This window comes from Fringilla coelebs (assembly GCF_963513975.1).
Source record: "Fringilla coelebs genome assembly, chromosome: Z".
Lineage (NCBI taxonomy): Eukaryota > Metazoa > Chordata > Aves > Passeriformes > Fringillidae > Fringilla > Fringilla coelebs.
In genome coordinates, this window is record NC_140031.1 from 10,529,164 (window position 1) to 10,546,423 (window position 17,260).

A 17,260-nucleotide genomic window follows, 5' to 3' on the forward strand; every position below is an offset into this window, starting at 1 on the left:
TGTAAACATTTTACAAGGGATGAAAAATAGTTTGTCTTTTGATTGTACTAAGAAAGAAGGGGTATTCCAAACAACAAATAATCTTCTTTGGCTTCACATTTTCATTTGGTAAGGTTCCAAGCCTTCCTCCTAAGTCAGGAGCAGATTTTGCCAATTGAAAGAGAAGAAAAATAAAAATCAAGCTTTAGTAATGACACAGGAACATTTTGATCAATTGGCACAATCTAAAGGTTAAAAGTTCCAAATGCAGGCAACCTGGGGAAAAATAAGAGCAATGCTAAGTTTAAAACTTATATATTAAATCGAGCTATTTCTCCAGGACACAATTTGCAGGCTACTTTGATGAATGCTGCTGAAAGAGCATGCAGCAAAACATGACAAAAAAGGAAACTCTCAGTCCAACCTCATGTTCACTTTTTTGTCCCATTCCATGCACCAAGTTAGTCCTCAGAGAAGGAGCCTGGGGAACCCCAGAAACAGTATTCCATGGACTACATACAAACTTCCTCCCTGTGTCTGCACCTGAAACTACCACATCACTCCTGCACATACCCCATGGGCTCCTTGACTGGCAAACCAGGGGCCACAAAGCAAGGGGGATGTGTGAAGTGACCCTGAGAGAGGGTAAAGTTTGGGAGCTGGGGTAGCAAAACAGCCCCTGCATTACCAGGCTGCTCCCAGTATGTGTCTGTCATGCAATGAGTTAATATAGTTATATTTAATCCTGGTTTTTCTCTTTCTCACATGCTTACCTTTTGATACCTGTTCCTCCTCAGCTTCCCAATTAGCCTGTTCATACTTGCAAGGAAGTTCTCACAAAATAAGAGCTGTGTTAAACAGGAAACTATTAAATCACATTTTCCCCAATAAAGGCATAAAGTGGCCCCTTTTTCCTTAATAAACCCCCATCCAAAGTCTTCAGTCTTGCGAGACTTTTCCACTGTTTCAACTCTAAAAGATAACACAGTAAGGTATAATATGCAAAGTTTTATAAACTGGAACAAGCACTCCAACCAGATAACTGGCAGCTCCAGCAGGATTGGCTTCAGACCTTGTCAGTTCACCACAAATCTCAAATACTGTATATGGAAATCAGATTTCAGCTGTGTGTTGGCTAGATCACCATGACAAAAACAAGGCTATGGGGATTTTTTGGTTTTGTTTTTGGATATTTTTTCCCCACGTAGCAGTAGGTACAGGAAAGGACAGGGTTTTGGCTTCAGGGCCTTGGAAAAACAGAATTCAGTTTTTCCATTCTGTCATTACTCTAGGAAACTTTACACGTAAATAAATCTTGCTATTGTACATGGACACCTCTTGGAGATACTTGGGAAGACCGGATAATAGCTAAATTCATAACCAGGCAGGTATCTCCTGAGCTAGAGCTTATTGGTATTGCTCAAATGTACTTCTGCAGAAACAGGTATTTCAAAGACTTTTAGCCCTTGTGAAGGTACTCTGACTTTATAACCCTGCATCAGACAAGCAAGTACCTGGAAAGAAACTCTTTGCCATAAAACCCAGCATTTAATAAAGTGCTCTTCCCCCCGAGAGCTCAAGCACCTGCAGAAAGTGAGCTGCTGTCATCACCTCCCTGTCACTGAGGCCGTGACTCGTTCACAGCGTGGGGAAAAGGCGTGACCAGGACCCAACACTTCTTAAGTCCACACGTGCTATCCATTAGGCTGTAAGACCCTGACAGGAGGTAGATACATAGCTCTAAGTCATATACAGTTTATGAAAGCATAACTTATAAGTCAATGATTTAAAATAGAAGCACATGGAGGAGAAATGGAAGGTGAAGACGGAACCAGCATGGCCCTGCTGTAGACAGCAGCATGAGCTACAAGCAAATAGCAAATGCCACTAAAATGTGAAGAAGTCAAAACTTTACATGGAATTTAAACTAGTTCTTTACACTGGGTTCATGCCAGATTCTTACAGCAGCTTATGACTCCATATATAGCACAGTATATGACATTTTTTAATCTAGAAGAGATCTCCATTTGGCTTCGAAAAGTCACACATGATTCCCCAGATGTAGGACATGGACAGTGCATCCCAGGTGTGCTGCTCTGCATGTTGAAGATTATATAAAAAGGGAGACTGTTACTTTTCATATTTTTTAATACTATTATTGATACTATCATTAAATGAGAGAATATCCCTGAGGCCGGGAAAACCTCAGGGAGTGTAGGAACTAACACCTGGACTCAGGATTGGTTTCCTTGGTTATTAGAGCTGGCTGAATGGTTTTAACAGATAATGATATCTAATTTAATTACATATCAGACAAAATACTTCTGATTATAATTCATCCAGCCAGGATTAATGAATTTCTAAGTCCTCCTTCCATCCTAAATTTTTTCTACCTTCTTCCTATTTACCTCTTTTGTTTTGAAGCTCATCTGAAATCTACCTGTCTGAAGAGAGATGTTTACTTCTCTAACTTGCTTTTTTTTTTTTTTCTTAGTGACAATGCTCCCTAAAGTAATTTCCACAGTTTACAATTTGTTTCTCAGGTCATGAGAGAAAGCATTTAAGCCACAAAATCATTCTTATAAAGCACTGATATTCCACCTTTCTCATCTACTATATAATATAGAGTCCTTTTAAAGGCATAGCCCTGTAGTAAACCCTTGTTGATTTAGAATTCCATACACCAGCCATTACCTTCTAATCCATTTGGCATCTGTACATCTTTTTTAACTATTATTTCTTTCTCCACAGCATAACTGGTGAACTATTGAAATACGATTTATTTTAACCACATAGTTCATCGTGATGAAACTGGATTACTAAATAATTTTCTGCTCTGCTGTATACACCACTTACTTTCCAAATGCAGGCCACAACAGAATACCAGATCAGGGATTAGACTATTTAGTGTATAGCTGGGACAGATATGCAGTGGGAGGAGAAAATTTGGAAGGCAAATTGGAGTGGGAAGGCATTCCAGCAAAGCCCATGGTGTTATGGAATTGTCAGAGAGGCTGGGCACAGCAGCAAGAGACCTGCACTGCAGAGCACTCACCAGTAAGGAAGGCAGAGGGGGTCAGGAGAAGATGGAGCTGTGAGCCTTGGTGGCTCCTTCAGCAGCTGCAGCCATGCAGGTGTGTCATTCCCTGGGCTACCCACAAACAGGGATCCCAGCCCAGATTGAACAACCTCCCCAGATTGAACAACCTCCCCACACCCCTACAGCCCCAAACACAGCTCCTTTCAGCCAGGCAAGGAATAATCCCCCTGTGATTAAGCATTAAGCTGCCAGCTAATTTAGAGAGAGTGAGATCTAAACACAAGCCCTAAATGAAGGTGGTGATGAATATAAGGATCAAACACGAAGCTTCTCATGCAGCAGGAGAAATGAAACTAAGAATATTTACTTTCCTCTGAGGTCTCTAAAAATTTTTCCCAGGAACTTAACATTTGCAATCTGCTTATCATAATTCTGTTAAGGCAGAATTTAGGAAAAAGTCCTGCCTGGCCAGCAGCAATAATTTAAAAGCAATTCTCACTTATTTAAGCGTTTAAAACCTACAGAAGACCTCAGATTTTTCTTAGAGTTGCTATTACTCAGAAGTAGATGGCAAATCTTACTTTGCTACCTAATGCCTGCAGGCTTTGAAGCCAATGCAAACACAGCTTTTTTATTCACAGGCCATTATTTTCAAAATAAAGCACTTTGGGGAATAAGTGTTTTACTTCAATTAATTGTGTTTCCTGTTTGGAGAAAAACAAACTAACAGGTTTATTCATTTAGAGAACCTGACAACTGCAGATTGCCTGCTACTACTTTGGAAAAAATATTTTGTTAACATACCAATTCAGTAAATGTATGGGATTTGCAAGACAATCCAGTAAAGCCATTTTGGTGAATCTCCAAAGGACTAGTGGCCATCAGGAGAGGAAAGAAGACAAAACTGTAAAAGGATTTCCCAAAAACCATTTTCATGTTGCAATGTCAAGGGCAAATTTTCCTTTTACTAATGTCAGTTTGGGAGAAGGAAGGAAGATAATGATACAGATGACAAAAAAGAAATTTATGCCCATGGAAATATCTTTCAAATACTACACCTGAGCTTTAAGGAAAACAGCCTTTATCTATAGTTACCATTTTTATACTACCGTGATGTCTAAAAATGTCCCTTACATTAAATTACTAGGGTCCAGAGTGACCACCTTTGAGTCATACTAATTTTAGCAGCTGTTTATCTGTACAAATAATTAGGAAATTGTGCTGTTACTAGCATCCATCAAACATGCAATACAGTTAGTAAACCCAGGAATATATACATTAATTCTTATGGAAATAAATAACACAATACCGTTCTGTTTCCTAGGTCTTATGAATCACTTTGACTTAGTATTTAGATTTATCCTCTGCTCTGAAGTTCCAGCTACAGACATATACTACAACAACTGGTAACTTCATTCTTAGACAACCAGATTATAATATTTTTTACAATTGTTACATAAGTAGCAGTTCCTCAAAGTCCTTGAAGCTGCACAGGTATAGAAGAGAGTCAAGTCTTCACCAGTTCCTTCTTTGCATTCCAGAATAGCCAAATCTACCCAAAATGCACAACATATTTCTTGCTTCTTAAAAGGATTAGCTACTGCGCTCTACAAGCCTGAGAATCAGATTATATATATTACGTATATACACATCTTAAAAGCATGTAAAGAAACAATTTTCACTGCTGCCTTGGAAAATCCTGAATAAGACAGGCTAAAATTCCCAGTTGATAGAACCAAGAATTTGCTTAAAATATTTATATGACATTGCCCTCTAGAGGAAACCGAGAAAAATCTGTTTTAGTAGAACTCTTCCTCAGATGAAAACATGAAATGTTGTTTTCAGCAGAACAATTAGAGTTTGCTAGAAACCATTTTCAGTGGGAACATCACACACTGGTTTGGCTCCATTTGTCATCCATGAGTTTTCAAGACAGAATTCCCCAACCTCTAGCCTAGGGCTCTGTATTCAGATAGATGGTACCACAAAGTTTACTGGCTACCACATGTCTGTGTTATTTTCTTTGTTACCAGAATAAAAATAGCCCAGGCTATGAAAAATTGGCAAGTACTTAGTAATTCTTTAGTCATGATGGCAAAAAGAGACACTGGTCAAAGTGTAGAAGGATGGGCAAGAAGACTTCCCTGACTTTTGTTTCAAACTGTTACCCTGCTAGCCTGAACCTATTCCAGTAACCAAGTAATGGCATAGGAAACATAGGTCAAAGTTATTAATATTTTAATCAAATATTTATTTTACAAGTTGTTTGTTTCTTTGGGTTCTTTCTGAAGATCATCTGGTTATCTATAGTACTGACTATGGAGAAGGGTTAAAACCAGACCTTGACACCTTTTTAAACAACAGAAATGAGTCTTAGGCATCACCTGAAACAGTAACCTCTTTCAGTCATGTTTCAACAATTCTGTTTTATTTTGAAAAAGCCTGAATCCATTTTCCATCTATGTCTGGTTTCTCACATTCTTGTTAGAGAGGCTTCAGTTGGATGGGATTCCTGAGTCTTGGATGCTTTAGGGTGAAGTTTGCTGCTAACAGCCACCATTTGCCATACTCTTGTCCTGTTTTGGAAGGTACAAGTATTCTTGAACTGCCCCAAATCTTGTCACAGTGCCTGCCAACTTATCTTTTCCCTGTTACTGGTCTGTTAAACATGTTTTCCTTCAGAGGCTTAGGTGATCTTGCTGAACATCATACATTTTACCCAGAGAAAGAAGAACAGTGAGCAATACTGCAGAGTCTGCAGTTGATATATATGAACTTCGCCTCTTAGCCCACATCTGATAAAAAGGAGACAGAAAAATAAGTTTCAAGGAGCATGTGATACTGCTTGGAGCTGGAGGCAAGTGTCACATGAGCTAAAAAAAACAAGCTTTCCATGTTAAAAAAAATCCCATCCCAAAAGCCATCCACTGCAACAGCTGTCTCTGTGATTATGTACTTGTCTCTTTGCTGATCTTACTTGTGTTTATTGTAGTTATCCTCTCACTTATGTCCATAGATGGCAGGTTCATGTTGACAAACCATTTCTCTGAGGCTGATGTTGACCCTCTAACTGTGGAACTGTCTCTGAAAAATGTTCACCATTTTTCAACCCTCCCTGCTCCTGTCCTTTCCAGTCCAGGCCAGATTTCAAGTGACAGGGGATAAGTGGGTTTTAAGCTGCCATCACTGTTAATGCTTTTAGCTCTGGAGGGTCACAGTTCAGATCTAGTCCATCTTTCAGGACAGCAACAGTCACACCCAGAGGTTGCCAAGAAGGTATGATCATGTCCTGCTTTGCAGAGCAGCTGCAAAACACATCTAAGAATGAGAATGCTGCTCACTTAGACCACGCTGTAAGAAATACTATTTGAATGAGGACTGGAAAAGCAATGCCTTTCCAGGGCTCAAGGCACATCAGTCAGTACAGGACAACCTCCCAGGATTCTCACTGCCACTCAGTAACCTGGCTCCAGTCAACTCCTACTTTTGCAGCAGCTCAGAGCTTCTGTCTCAAGAAAATCAATCTTTGGCCCATAGCCTGCTTTGTGCAAAATTCTGGTCTCCCAGAATATGAAAAGAAAGTCACATTTGCAGTCTAGAAGTTGCTGTGAATGACTGCACATGGCAAACTGCTGTGTTTGGGCACGAGCATTATAGAAAGAGTAGGAATAATGGGCACAGAATGTTCCTTGCTTGTGTCTTTGAACATCTGTATTTTTAATTATTGATGGCTAAAGCACTGTTCTGTGCTAGCAAACACACTGCTGGAGAGGCTATGAAAATAACTGATGCTGTGGCTGAAGGCCTCACCTGTTACTTGGCTGAGCAGTGGAAAAAAGTCACTCTTATTTTGCACATTCCAGCAGTTTGCCAATTAGCTACGTTCTGCTGCACCCTGACTGTACTTCCACATGACCTGAGAGCATGAGATACTTGCTGTGTGTCAGGCTGAAAATCCCACTCAGGATGTAAAAGGGATCCTGCTGGCACTTTGGTTTCAAGGTAAATGACAAGGCACAAGGCTGACTCACCAAAACAGGCTGTTCACACAGAGGATGAGCAGGGAGGGAAGAGCAGGGAGGGCAAAGCTCCCTCCCAAATGCTGGGTTTCTTCTCTTGTAATTACAGCATGATCAGAACACCAAATTAAATGGAGAGGCACAGCCATATATTGGGCAGCAAGGTACAGATTTCTGATCAGAACTTTCACAGCTCATTAAAACAAAAACAAAGCACAGAAAAAACCGTCTCTATAACCTCTGAAGTTTTTACACCTCCTAAGGCAATACCACCAAACACTGTCCAAGTCTTTTCAAGCCTGATGCAATGCTTCTGAAAAGCAAGCATGCAGAGGCAGGGCTGGGAGAAATTTTGGCAGATAACCTGAGGATGTTGTCTAGTGACACGTGTGTGCTTCCGGGGAATCACGATTTCTAGAGAGAGGCCAGGTCTGTTGTTCAGTGCTGACGCTATGTAGAAGGCAGTGACAGGCATATCGATCCCTTAGTTTTTGGATAAACATGCAAACACATAGAGGATGTGAGCTGTTTAAATCAGTGGAAGTCTTTCTATCATTTTTAATGGGGTTCAGATAAAACTTGTCTGAGCAAGAAGATAAATAAGATGCAAATTTGAGGCAGATGAGGGGTTCAGAAAGTCTGTTAAGGAGGCAGTTGTGGTAATGGGATGTTGCTAATGGCCACTGTTACAAGGGAATGAGTTGTGCCTCCACAGAAGCTTGGCATGGGGAGAGGGACAGCAGGAACTGGAGGGTGAGAAGGGGAAACCAAGTGAACACAAACTCAGATTAATAAAGCAAAGAGGACAAACCAGCTAAATGATCTCTGCTGAGTCCAGGGATTAGTGACCTTCTATTTAAGACTTTGGCTCTTAAGAGAGGATTTGGAATAAAGCTCATTTCTTCAGAGCAATTTATTTCTCAACACGTGTGGCTAAGTCTGCTCATACCTTCCAGGAAACATAAAAGAAGGAAAGAAAAACATCTCTTTCTTAGTTTCTTAGTCCTGCTATATTTTAAGGGAGGGGAGAGGGAGGAATTTATATCTACTATCAAGCAGGGGACTTATATCCACTATGAGTGTAAAATACAGCAACCATGCTTCAGAGGGGACTGCATACTCCAGACTTCAGGAGCACAGTGAGACTTAGGCTGTGCCTTGCAAATGTTAGACACCCATAGGCTTTCTCTCATTTTGCACAGGTTCAGCACACATTTACTGTATCCCAGCCAACAGCAGCTCAACAGGATGAGAAAACACTCAGCCAAAATCCCTATGTGCTGCTTATTTTCCATCCTCAGGACTCATGCACCAGGCAGCTTGGAGGGCACATCAGCACAGGCTTCTCATCCTTGCCCATGATAACAAGCCCCAGCTTTCAACCTCTGTGCCCTGATCCATCACTTAACAGCATGATGATCAGTAATATGATATAAAAAAGGAAACTAATTCAATTCCATGACAGGTTGGGGGTATTTTTTAGGTCAGTTATGAGAACTCTATTCCCTGAGAATACATTTGGAGGCTGCAGTCTCCAGGACCACTGTATTTATTTTTCGCTGTGTAGTCAGTGCTGTTAATATTTTAACAAGGAGCTCACACAGAAATGTTTGCCCCTTGGCCAAGGGCAAAGGGACAGGATAAATTTCCATTATTTTTCCTATTAAAACAAAAATATTTTCTTGTGGACATAACCAAGACAAGGCCCTACTAACACCAGGAAAAGCAGCTGCTTATACTGAGCAGCACTTTGTGTTGGCAGCACCACTGCTTTAGGAAGGAGGTGAGGAAACACAGAAAAGCAGAGCAATCGATCCATGTAACCTGATGTGCCTGGGAGGTAGGGGTGCTGTTAGACAAAGCTTTCTGTGATGACCAGTGATGGTTTTCTTGGAGTGATTTTTCTGTAATTAAAAGGATGTATAAAGGAGATTGCACTGCTAGGAAGATAAATCCCCAAAAACTCCAATGAAACACAATCCCATCATAAGCAGCGAGACCTAAACCACTCCCTTCCACCATAACACAGGCATTCATACACCACAACAGCCAACCCAGCTAAGGAATGGACTTGTTACCCAAATCATGTCCTGGGGGCTGCAGCTGATGTGCTGAGGGAGTTCCCACAGTATCCCATCCCCACACATCAGTAGGGGCACATGGATGCCTTTTGAACACACTGACAAGTAACAGAGTGCAATAAAATCTTGCAGATGATCCAGAGACAACTGCAGCTGCCAGGACAGGGACAAAGTAGTGATGGCAAGGACAGTCAGCCTCCTGAGAAAGTGACAGTGCCTCCACACAGCATGGCAGGAAGCAGTGCCCCATGGAAATTCAAAACTGGAGCACTTGGATATCAAAGAGTGACCACATCTGGATGGGAAGGATGTTTCTCCCAGCAAGAAAATATTTCTACTGCAGGAGCAAAGTAGTTTATTTTTTAAAAATAATCCCATTCAAACTTCTGGGGAAAGGGGATCTCGATAAAAAAGTGCCTTGAAAGTGTTTGTCTTCAGACAAAACAGTTTTCAAATCACATTCAGATTTTTTCTCGGACACAGCAAATACTTCACTGCTCCCAGCCCCACAGCACATGCACTGCTCTGCAGGTACAGGTCTGCCCCTTGTCTGCAGAGCTCACAGCACAGGAACAAAGAAGATTGCCCTCATGAAGACCCCTGTTCAGGGCAGAATCTGTCTCTAATTATAACCAAAAACTGCATTATTTGTTTCCAGCACCAGCAAGAACCCTTATTTTGACAAAAAAACATCAAGATTTCACGCAGCAGAGCCCAGGACTGTTAATGACTGCCACAGCAGGCAGCACAAAGTGCTATACACATTTTGAGACCTGTAATTTTTTTGGACATTTTGAATTGTCCTCTGTAATCAGCTGCTAGCACTTACAGAGAGGCAGGACTGTGCTTAGAATGTCCATAAATCACACACCTACTAATGGTATTGACGTGTGAGGAGAAGCAGGACTTTACCTTCATAGTTCCAGCTATCCTGGATGCGTGAACATAAGATGTGCAGCAGAAGCAAGCATTCAGGAAAGATCTTGGCTCCACTGAAAACCCTCAGCTTCAGGTAAAGCAAAAGATTTGCCTTCAGTAGTGGCAAGCTACTTGCTAGTGGCAAGTAGTGAAGCTCCTTCCCCACTGCAGACCTGATTGCTAAAGATCTTTCTCAGCATCTCTGAAAATAAACTGAATTCTGGCATGCCATATCTGTTCTGAGGAGGAGTCTTAGCAACTTCCCCCTGGACACTGACTGAAGAGGAGAGACTAAGAAAGCACTGTGCAAAGTGCTGTCAAAATATTTCTCTCTTTGTTTTTTTGGAAGTAACTCCAGTTTGTGGGTTAAAAAGAAGCCAGCCACTTCTCTGAATGTATTCCCACATATGGCAATGTTTGGTAATTTTTGGCAATGAGAAAGATGATATCTTGAAGGAGTGGTTGGGTTCTCTCAGTGACAAAACTATAATAATAACTCATGTTTCTACCACACTGTCAACACTGGTAATGTATCTTACTTTGCTTTTTACAAGCATGAATTTGCAAATCCACTTAACACTGATTTTAAGGATTAAATGTATATAGTAGCTATGTCCAAGCACTGCAGCTATGCTTGATGAAATTTATAATCAAATATTTCAAACTGAATTATATTCATGAAAAAATAATTTTTTTTGCAGTGCTCCAAGGACTTGCTCAATGAAACCCCATTCAGTTACGTTCAAGAAATGAAGGATTCATTTGTCATCTGTAGGAATACCAAGAGCCTCCCTTCAGTAAGTGAGTAATAGCCCAAAATGAGTAAGGATCCAAAATACATAGGAAGTTGTTGTCTGGGGGAATATAACCCACATATTTTGGAGATACAGTTGTATAGACAAAAGAAGAATAAATAGGCAGAGTTTTGACTAACCTTTGTTCAGGATTCCAATACAGCTCATTTCCCTGCAATTGTGTTTGATAGACACACAATTTGCTAACTCTAAAGAGAGCAATAATTTTCCCTCAATCACTAACATCACCAAAAATGACACCACCTACATTATTCCTCTCTAATGTAATAATACCCTGTTAAGCAAAGAGCTTTGATGATTTTATTACTGCATAATGTTTCTCTAAATGAAAAGACAGGGAAAAAAAATAAAAGAAACAAGTTCAGCAATAATCAACCCATCTCTGCTGTTTACATGGAAATCAGGTGGAATTTAAATAAATAACTTTTCTTTAAAGAAGTCATATTCAGCTTTCCTAGCAAGGAGAGACAGATGAGTGGTACTCACAGCTGGCTCCTCCAGGAAGTGTTGTACTGCTCTTACTGTGTCTGATCCCATCACCACTCTGTCTGTCCAGGGCTGTCAAATCTGTTCCAGCTCCAATCATCTGCCCCTGCATCCTCTAGAGGCTGACCGTATCCATAGGAGAGCCAGCAGAAGGGACTGTTGAGGCCCTAGAGAGTCTTCTCCTAAATTACACCCCATTGGCTCCTTCCTCTGTTCCCATGCCTGAACAAGGGTGTTCCTGAGGCTCTCCCTCCCTTCTCCCTGATTGGGCCTCACCTTGATGCAGCTCGGAGACCAAGGTCAGCCAGGAGGCCCCTGGGAAAGAGAGCAGGACTTGGGGGGGAGTGTGTGGCTGAGAAGGGAACATCTCACCGCGCGGCTGAATTAAACATCTATGGATATTATGCAAAGGCCGTTTTTGCTTCTGTACCCTGGACTTTACTAGCAGCAATTCAGACTGCAACAAGGGACTGTGTGCCCTCACCTCTTGTCTCTTGTTTTCTGGTGTATTAGTTTAGCCCCTTGGAATGGGGAGGGTTTGGATGACAGGCTGGAGCTAGAGCTGAGGTTACATGAAGCCCAGGGTATGTCGGAACACTTCTGAAAACCCTGCTGCAGAGGTGGGAAATGGCAGAGCTGTGAGACCCCCATGCCAAATCCTCCACTGTTAAGGCAATAAATCAGAAGATTCCCCATAGCATCAGTGTAAAAAACTCCTTCATCAGGCAGATGGGGCTGCCCTGGAAGACTTGGCAGGTGTGGAATAAACACACAAGCAGTGATTTTGTTTGCCTAGTCCAACCTGGTGCTGCAGGAGCTCAAGCAGTATTTTACTTTCACTGACCATGTGCAGTCTCCACTAAGTAAATCACACCACAAATCAGAGCACCCACAGCCCCTTGTATCGACCTGGAAGTGTTTCTCACTCAGCCAGGGAATAATTAGGCAGTCAGAATCTGAGTCAGAACTACTATTTAGTGTGCTGTCCTGCCCCAACAACACATTGAAAAACCAAGGGGAAAAGGGCTCTGCTACTTCCACCATAGCAGCAATGTGGAATTCTCTAGGAAAGCTTTTTAGTGGAAGCAGTCTTTCCAGAAAGCAAGCTGACATTGCCTTTCACACTATTATAAAGTTAAACACAATTATGTCCCTTCTGAGCACCCCAGTGGAGTAAGCTACTAAAGGACTCTCAAAGCACCCTCAAGCACCCCAGATGCACAATGTGGGAACATGATGTTGGAGCTGCCAGCCAGCTCCCTGATAGGAAAAAGCCAGCTCTCCTAACTGGGAGCATCCTCAAGGTCCCAAATTGTCGTCCATCAACATCACCCTTGTCAAACAGCAGTCAACAGCAAGTTAGGCAAGGATGCTTTGGACGCTGAAAATAAAACAGGGAATGTCCTAAATTTTGGCCTAAATTGGATGTTGACTATTCTAAAACAGGATTTTAAGAACAACACTGGCTCCATGCTACCAAAACTCTGCCTTTTTTAATGGCCAAAAAAAGTAAGGAAAATGGAGCACTTGGCTCCCATTAGCTGCAGTCACAGCTTGCTGGTTTAATAACAGAGCTTTACAAAAGGAACAAGCCCTAAATTAAGCCTTCAGAAACAGGCCAAAAAGGACAGATATCCAAATATTTTCAACTTCATTGGCTATTATCTCTCATTTTGCATTATTAATAAGATAACATTATTGCTGCCCACTGCAAGCAATTCCGTTCTATTTAGAAACAGTGATGTCTGACAAAGGGGAGACAGCAAACTAACTGCCTTTTGCCATAAACAGTTTAAAATTCGGAGGTGCCACTGATTGATACTGCCAGAGTACCAATATGTACACACTTTTTGAATCACAAGCTAGGAATTACAGAGGGCTGTCTTTGTACCTGTAAAGCCATAGAAGGTTGAGATGCCCAGCTCAACCCACAGACTGAGGAGTCACTGCTTTATTCTGCCACATGTCAGAACTGGGAGTGATGGTCAGCCCAAACTCCTGCCACATTCAAGTGAAGTGGTCTTGCCTGTTGGGGTCACTTCACTAGGAACTGGTTTCCAAAAGTAGCCACCCCCAAAATAAATTCCCTTTTGGCAAGAGGGGGAGGATTTCATGTCCTCAGGTACATTGTAACCTCAGGTATGAATGAACATTTACATCCTCATCTACAGCAGAGAAAGGGTTTTACCTTTGCAAAGGGTAATGTGAGAAAAGAGCACAAAGAAAAAAAACTGGGACAATAACTGATTTTACAGCATGGAATAGATGAATTAAAAAAACACCACAAGAATAATCTGTATCATTGCAGGAATCCTAATTTTTGATTTGAACTCTTAAAGATTTCAAGTTTTCTGGGTCAGGAGACATCAGAAGAGAGCAAATGAATTAGAATCAAAGGGAATTTATTAAAATGAAGTTGTTCCAAACTGGAAAACACAAAAATGTCCTGCTTTGAGAAAGTCTCAGACAACATTTAGCTGTCAAAAATGCTTCCCTCAACTGAAATAATTCAACAAAAAATATGAGCACCTGTAAAAATATCTCCCAGTGTTGCTGTGTCTGTGTTCATTTTTGCTTAAGAAAACAGTTTTATACAAACCCAGGAAGGCTCCTGCTTTAGTACAGCCCCTGTGGTGATTATGACGTATAATTTTTTGACCCAGTGACCCCTGAAAACTTTCCAGCAGAAGTGTGAGCAGCACGCGTAGGCTAATTATCAATTTGCTTTTGTTATTTATTTTCTACAAGACCTTAAGAACGAACCCAGGGCTCTCTCAGGGGCTGGAAAGCAAAGGTCAAAACCTCTTCTCCTGGACTTCCATCAGTATCAACTGTGCCCTGCACCATGTGGCACCAGAGGCAGCTGCTGCTGGCGGCTCTGCCACCCTTACCTGGCTCCGGTGACATCTACACCGACCATCAGCTGCCCGTTCAGAGAAAGGATCTCGTCTTTCAGGCGCACTCTCCCGCACTTCCCGGCCGGGCTGTTCTTCTTCAAGTCTGTCACCCAGATGCACCCGACGTCGAGCACGGGCCCCTTATGCGCCTTCCTCTTCTTTCCTCCCCGACGCTTCTCCCCATAGTCCCCCAGAGCAGGGATATTCCCAAAGCTCAAGCCCAGGACTTCATTTTTCCGCATCTCTTGGGCCAGGTACATGGTGCAGATCTCCGTATCCAAAGTCCCACAGCTCCCTGGCTGCAGGTTGCTCTCGTCCACAGAGAAGTTGAGCTGGATGTACTCGCTCAGCTTCTGGACGGCCGAGCGGCAGAGCTGCTGCTCGGCTCCCTCGGCCCCCTCCCGCCGGCTGTTCTGCAGCCACTGGCACAGGAGGGGCAGGAAGACCCCGGCGTTGTCCTGTGTGATGGGCATCGCTGTCCCTCCCTGGGCATCCCCTCACGGCCTCAGCCCCGGCCCCACTCGGCTCCCTTGTCGGCCGCCGCGGCCCCCCGCAGCCCCTGGGGACATGCCGGAGTGGGGCTGCAGGTCCAAAGCAAGCTCCATCTAGTCTCACGGAGATTTTTGGGGGGTTCCAGCTACCAAGAACACAGAACAAGGAAGGATGTTTGGCGTCCCGGTGCTACACCGCCCCTATGAACAGGCTGGCGGGTCAAGTTTGCGACGTCTGTGGCTGTCCAGGTCTGCCTGCCGCCGGTGTCCCCGCTCCGTCGGGACCAAAGCGTCCTTCCCACCACGATCACCACGGCGTCTCGTCCTGCAAGGATAAAACACCGTGGTTAGCAGTGCCCGAGCCGCTGCAGGCGCCCCGCAGCCCCGGCCCGGCGGCCCAAGGCCGGCTCGCACGGCCTGGCCGCTCTCCTCCTGCGATTTACCACTTGAGGGCACCAGCTGCTCTCCGCAGCAAGGGAATAAAAGGTCACCATTAGCTCCTGACCTTGGCGGTGAAATGCGGGTCGCAGAGCCCAGGGGATGCTCCAGTCGCAGCTCCGGGGCTCCGACCGGAGTGGAGGAGACACTCCTGCCAAGGGCTGCTGACGGGGCACCGGCCTCACCAGCCACTGAAGCCGACAGCCCTGCCGTCCGTGGCAGTGATTTTGGGCTGGGAAAGGCTGAAACCTTTCTCTTCCCGGACTTAGCTCCCCAGCAAGCTGCACGAGGGATGGGCAGCAGCAAACACGAACGGTGAGGACGCCAATGGGGTCCCCCCTTTGTAGCAGCAGTGGCTCACAGCCACCTTGTGGGTGAGGCATCTAAGAGAAGTGACTATGCAGTTTCCTGGGGAAAGAGTGGGGCAGGTGAATTCCCCCATTTCCTGCAGCCTGGTGAGGGATGCACACAGATAGCCAGGAGTCAGTGGGAGCTGGGGGTTAGCAGGCAGCAGGGCGAGACAGGGTTTTTTTGCCAGGATCATTAGGATCTATGAAACAAGAAAAAACCCTGACATGAGTGAAGTCTGGTTGACCAGATTCTTTCAGGGCTTTATTTTCTAGCAGTGGATGCTGCTCAGTGAGCTGTGCACCAGGAAAACCAAAGAAAGCAGCAGCTTGGAGCTTGCAGCCTGCAGGTCTGCTCTTGCAGATGTCTATGAAAGGCCTGTGTTAGGTAGAATCGCTGTAGGAAGAGCTTATAACCCCAAAAGAATGAGTGTAGAGGAAGGCTCTTGCAAAATGCTGCTGCCCAGAAGCCGTATCCAAAGTTCTGTCACCTCCATGGCTGTGGGGCAGTACCTAGATGGACAGGAGCGACCTAAGAAAGGGGGACAACAACAGCTCAGGGCCACTCAGGTGATGCTTGTACAGGAGGGCACCAGCATATTCATCAAGAGGCTGGAGTTACACCAATGGCCCAACGGAGATAGACATCTCTCATCAGAGAAGAAAAGGGGAAGAATAAAGACAGAAACTGCTCAGGCACATGTCTAAAACAAGAGGTGATAATACACAGACTGATCAGGAGATAAGGTTAAATCCTCTAAACCTAATGCAACACTGCTGAATATGTGAGGTTTTTTAACAAAGAACTTAAGTCTTATGTAAGATCTCATATTTAAGACAAAAGCAATTATTTAATTGACATAACTGGAACTTACTGTAGTAAGACCTAGATCTGTAATATTGATCAAAAAATGCATAGCTTATATGTGGACCAACAAAGATAAAGTAGAGGCAGAATATCTTGGCATACTGAGGATGATGTGTATATTTGCTCTGAGGTCGAGAACACAGAAGGAATAAGAACTGCTAAATTATCTGGTCAATAATAAAGGCTGAAAACACAAAAAAAACACAGAGGAAGGCACAACAAACCCTAAACCAAGAACTTGATAACAGGTGACCCAATGGTAATAGGAAAGTAGAAGCATGAGATATCTACTAGGAAAGGAAAATAGTAGGAAATAGAAAGACCTGGTGCCTTCAGAGCAACATTCTCACATAATGGAATCAGCAGGGAAGTGCCTCCTAAGAGAGATGTGTTGGGGGTAAGAAGGTGGAAAGAAACTCATACCAGAATGCCTGTAAAATCAAGGGATTGGGAACAGCAAAATAGAAATTCCTGGTTTCAGTACATTAAAAGAAAAAAAAACTGCTAGGGGAGAATTCATGGAGAAGAGTTGAAAGGAAAAAGAAATCAAGGTGAGCTGTAGTTTCTCGAAGAAACAATATTTTGTGCTTAAAAGGCACAAGCACAATAGCAGCTCAATGAAGAAGGATCAGAAGACTTGGCAGCATCACAAGCTTTTTATTTTCCTCAAAGACAAGAAGAGAGAACACTAAAAGGTTACTGAGCACAAGTTTAAAAAAATAGTGTGAACACATAGGCAAAAATAATAGAAACATCAGGGTATAAAAATGAAATGAAACTTGCAGAAGATAAAAAAAAAATACTCTTTATATGCATATTAATACCAAGTAGGCAATCCTCAAAAATGTTGCTCAGAGAGAAAGTTATTGAAAAATTACACC

At 43.1% G+C, this 17,260-nt stretch overlaps 1 protein-coding gene across 2 annotated transcripts in view; it reads right to left on the reverse strand.

Moving 5' to 3' along the window:
- Positions 1-14,959, reverse strand: part of PDZD2 (PDZ domain containing 2) — a 137,689-nt gene extending 122,730 nt beyond the window's left edge. For both annotated transcript variants that reach the window (XM_084225054.1, XM_084225057.1), the window contains exon 1: positions 14,230-14,959. In XM_084225054.1, coding sequence (XP_084081180.1) covers positions 14,230-14,708 — 479 coding nt within the window. In that variant the 5' untranslated portion in view covers positions 14,709-14,959. The remainder of the gene's footprint in view (positions 1-14,229) is intronic.
- Positions 14,960-17,260: the final 2,301 nt, after the last annotated feature.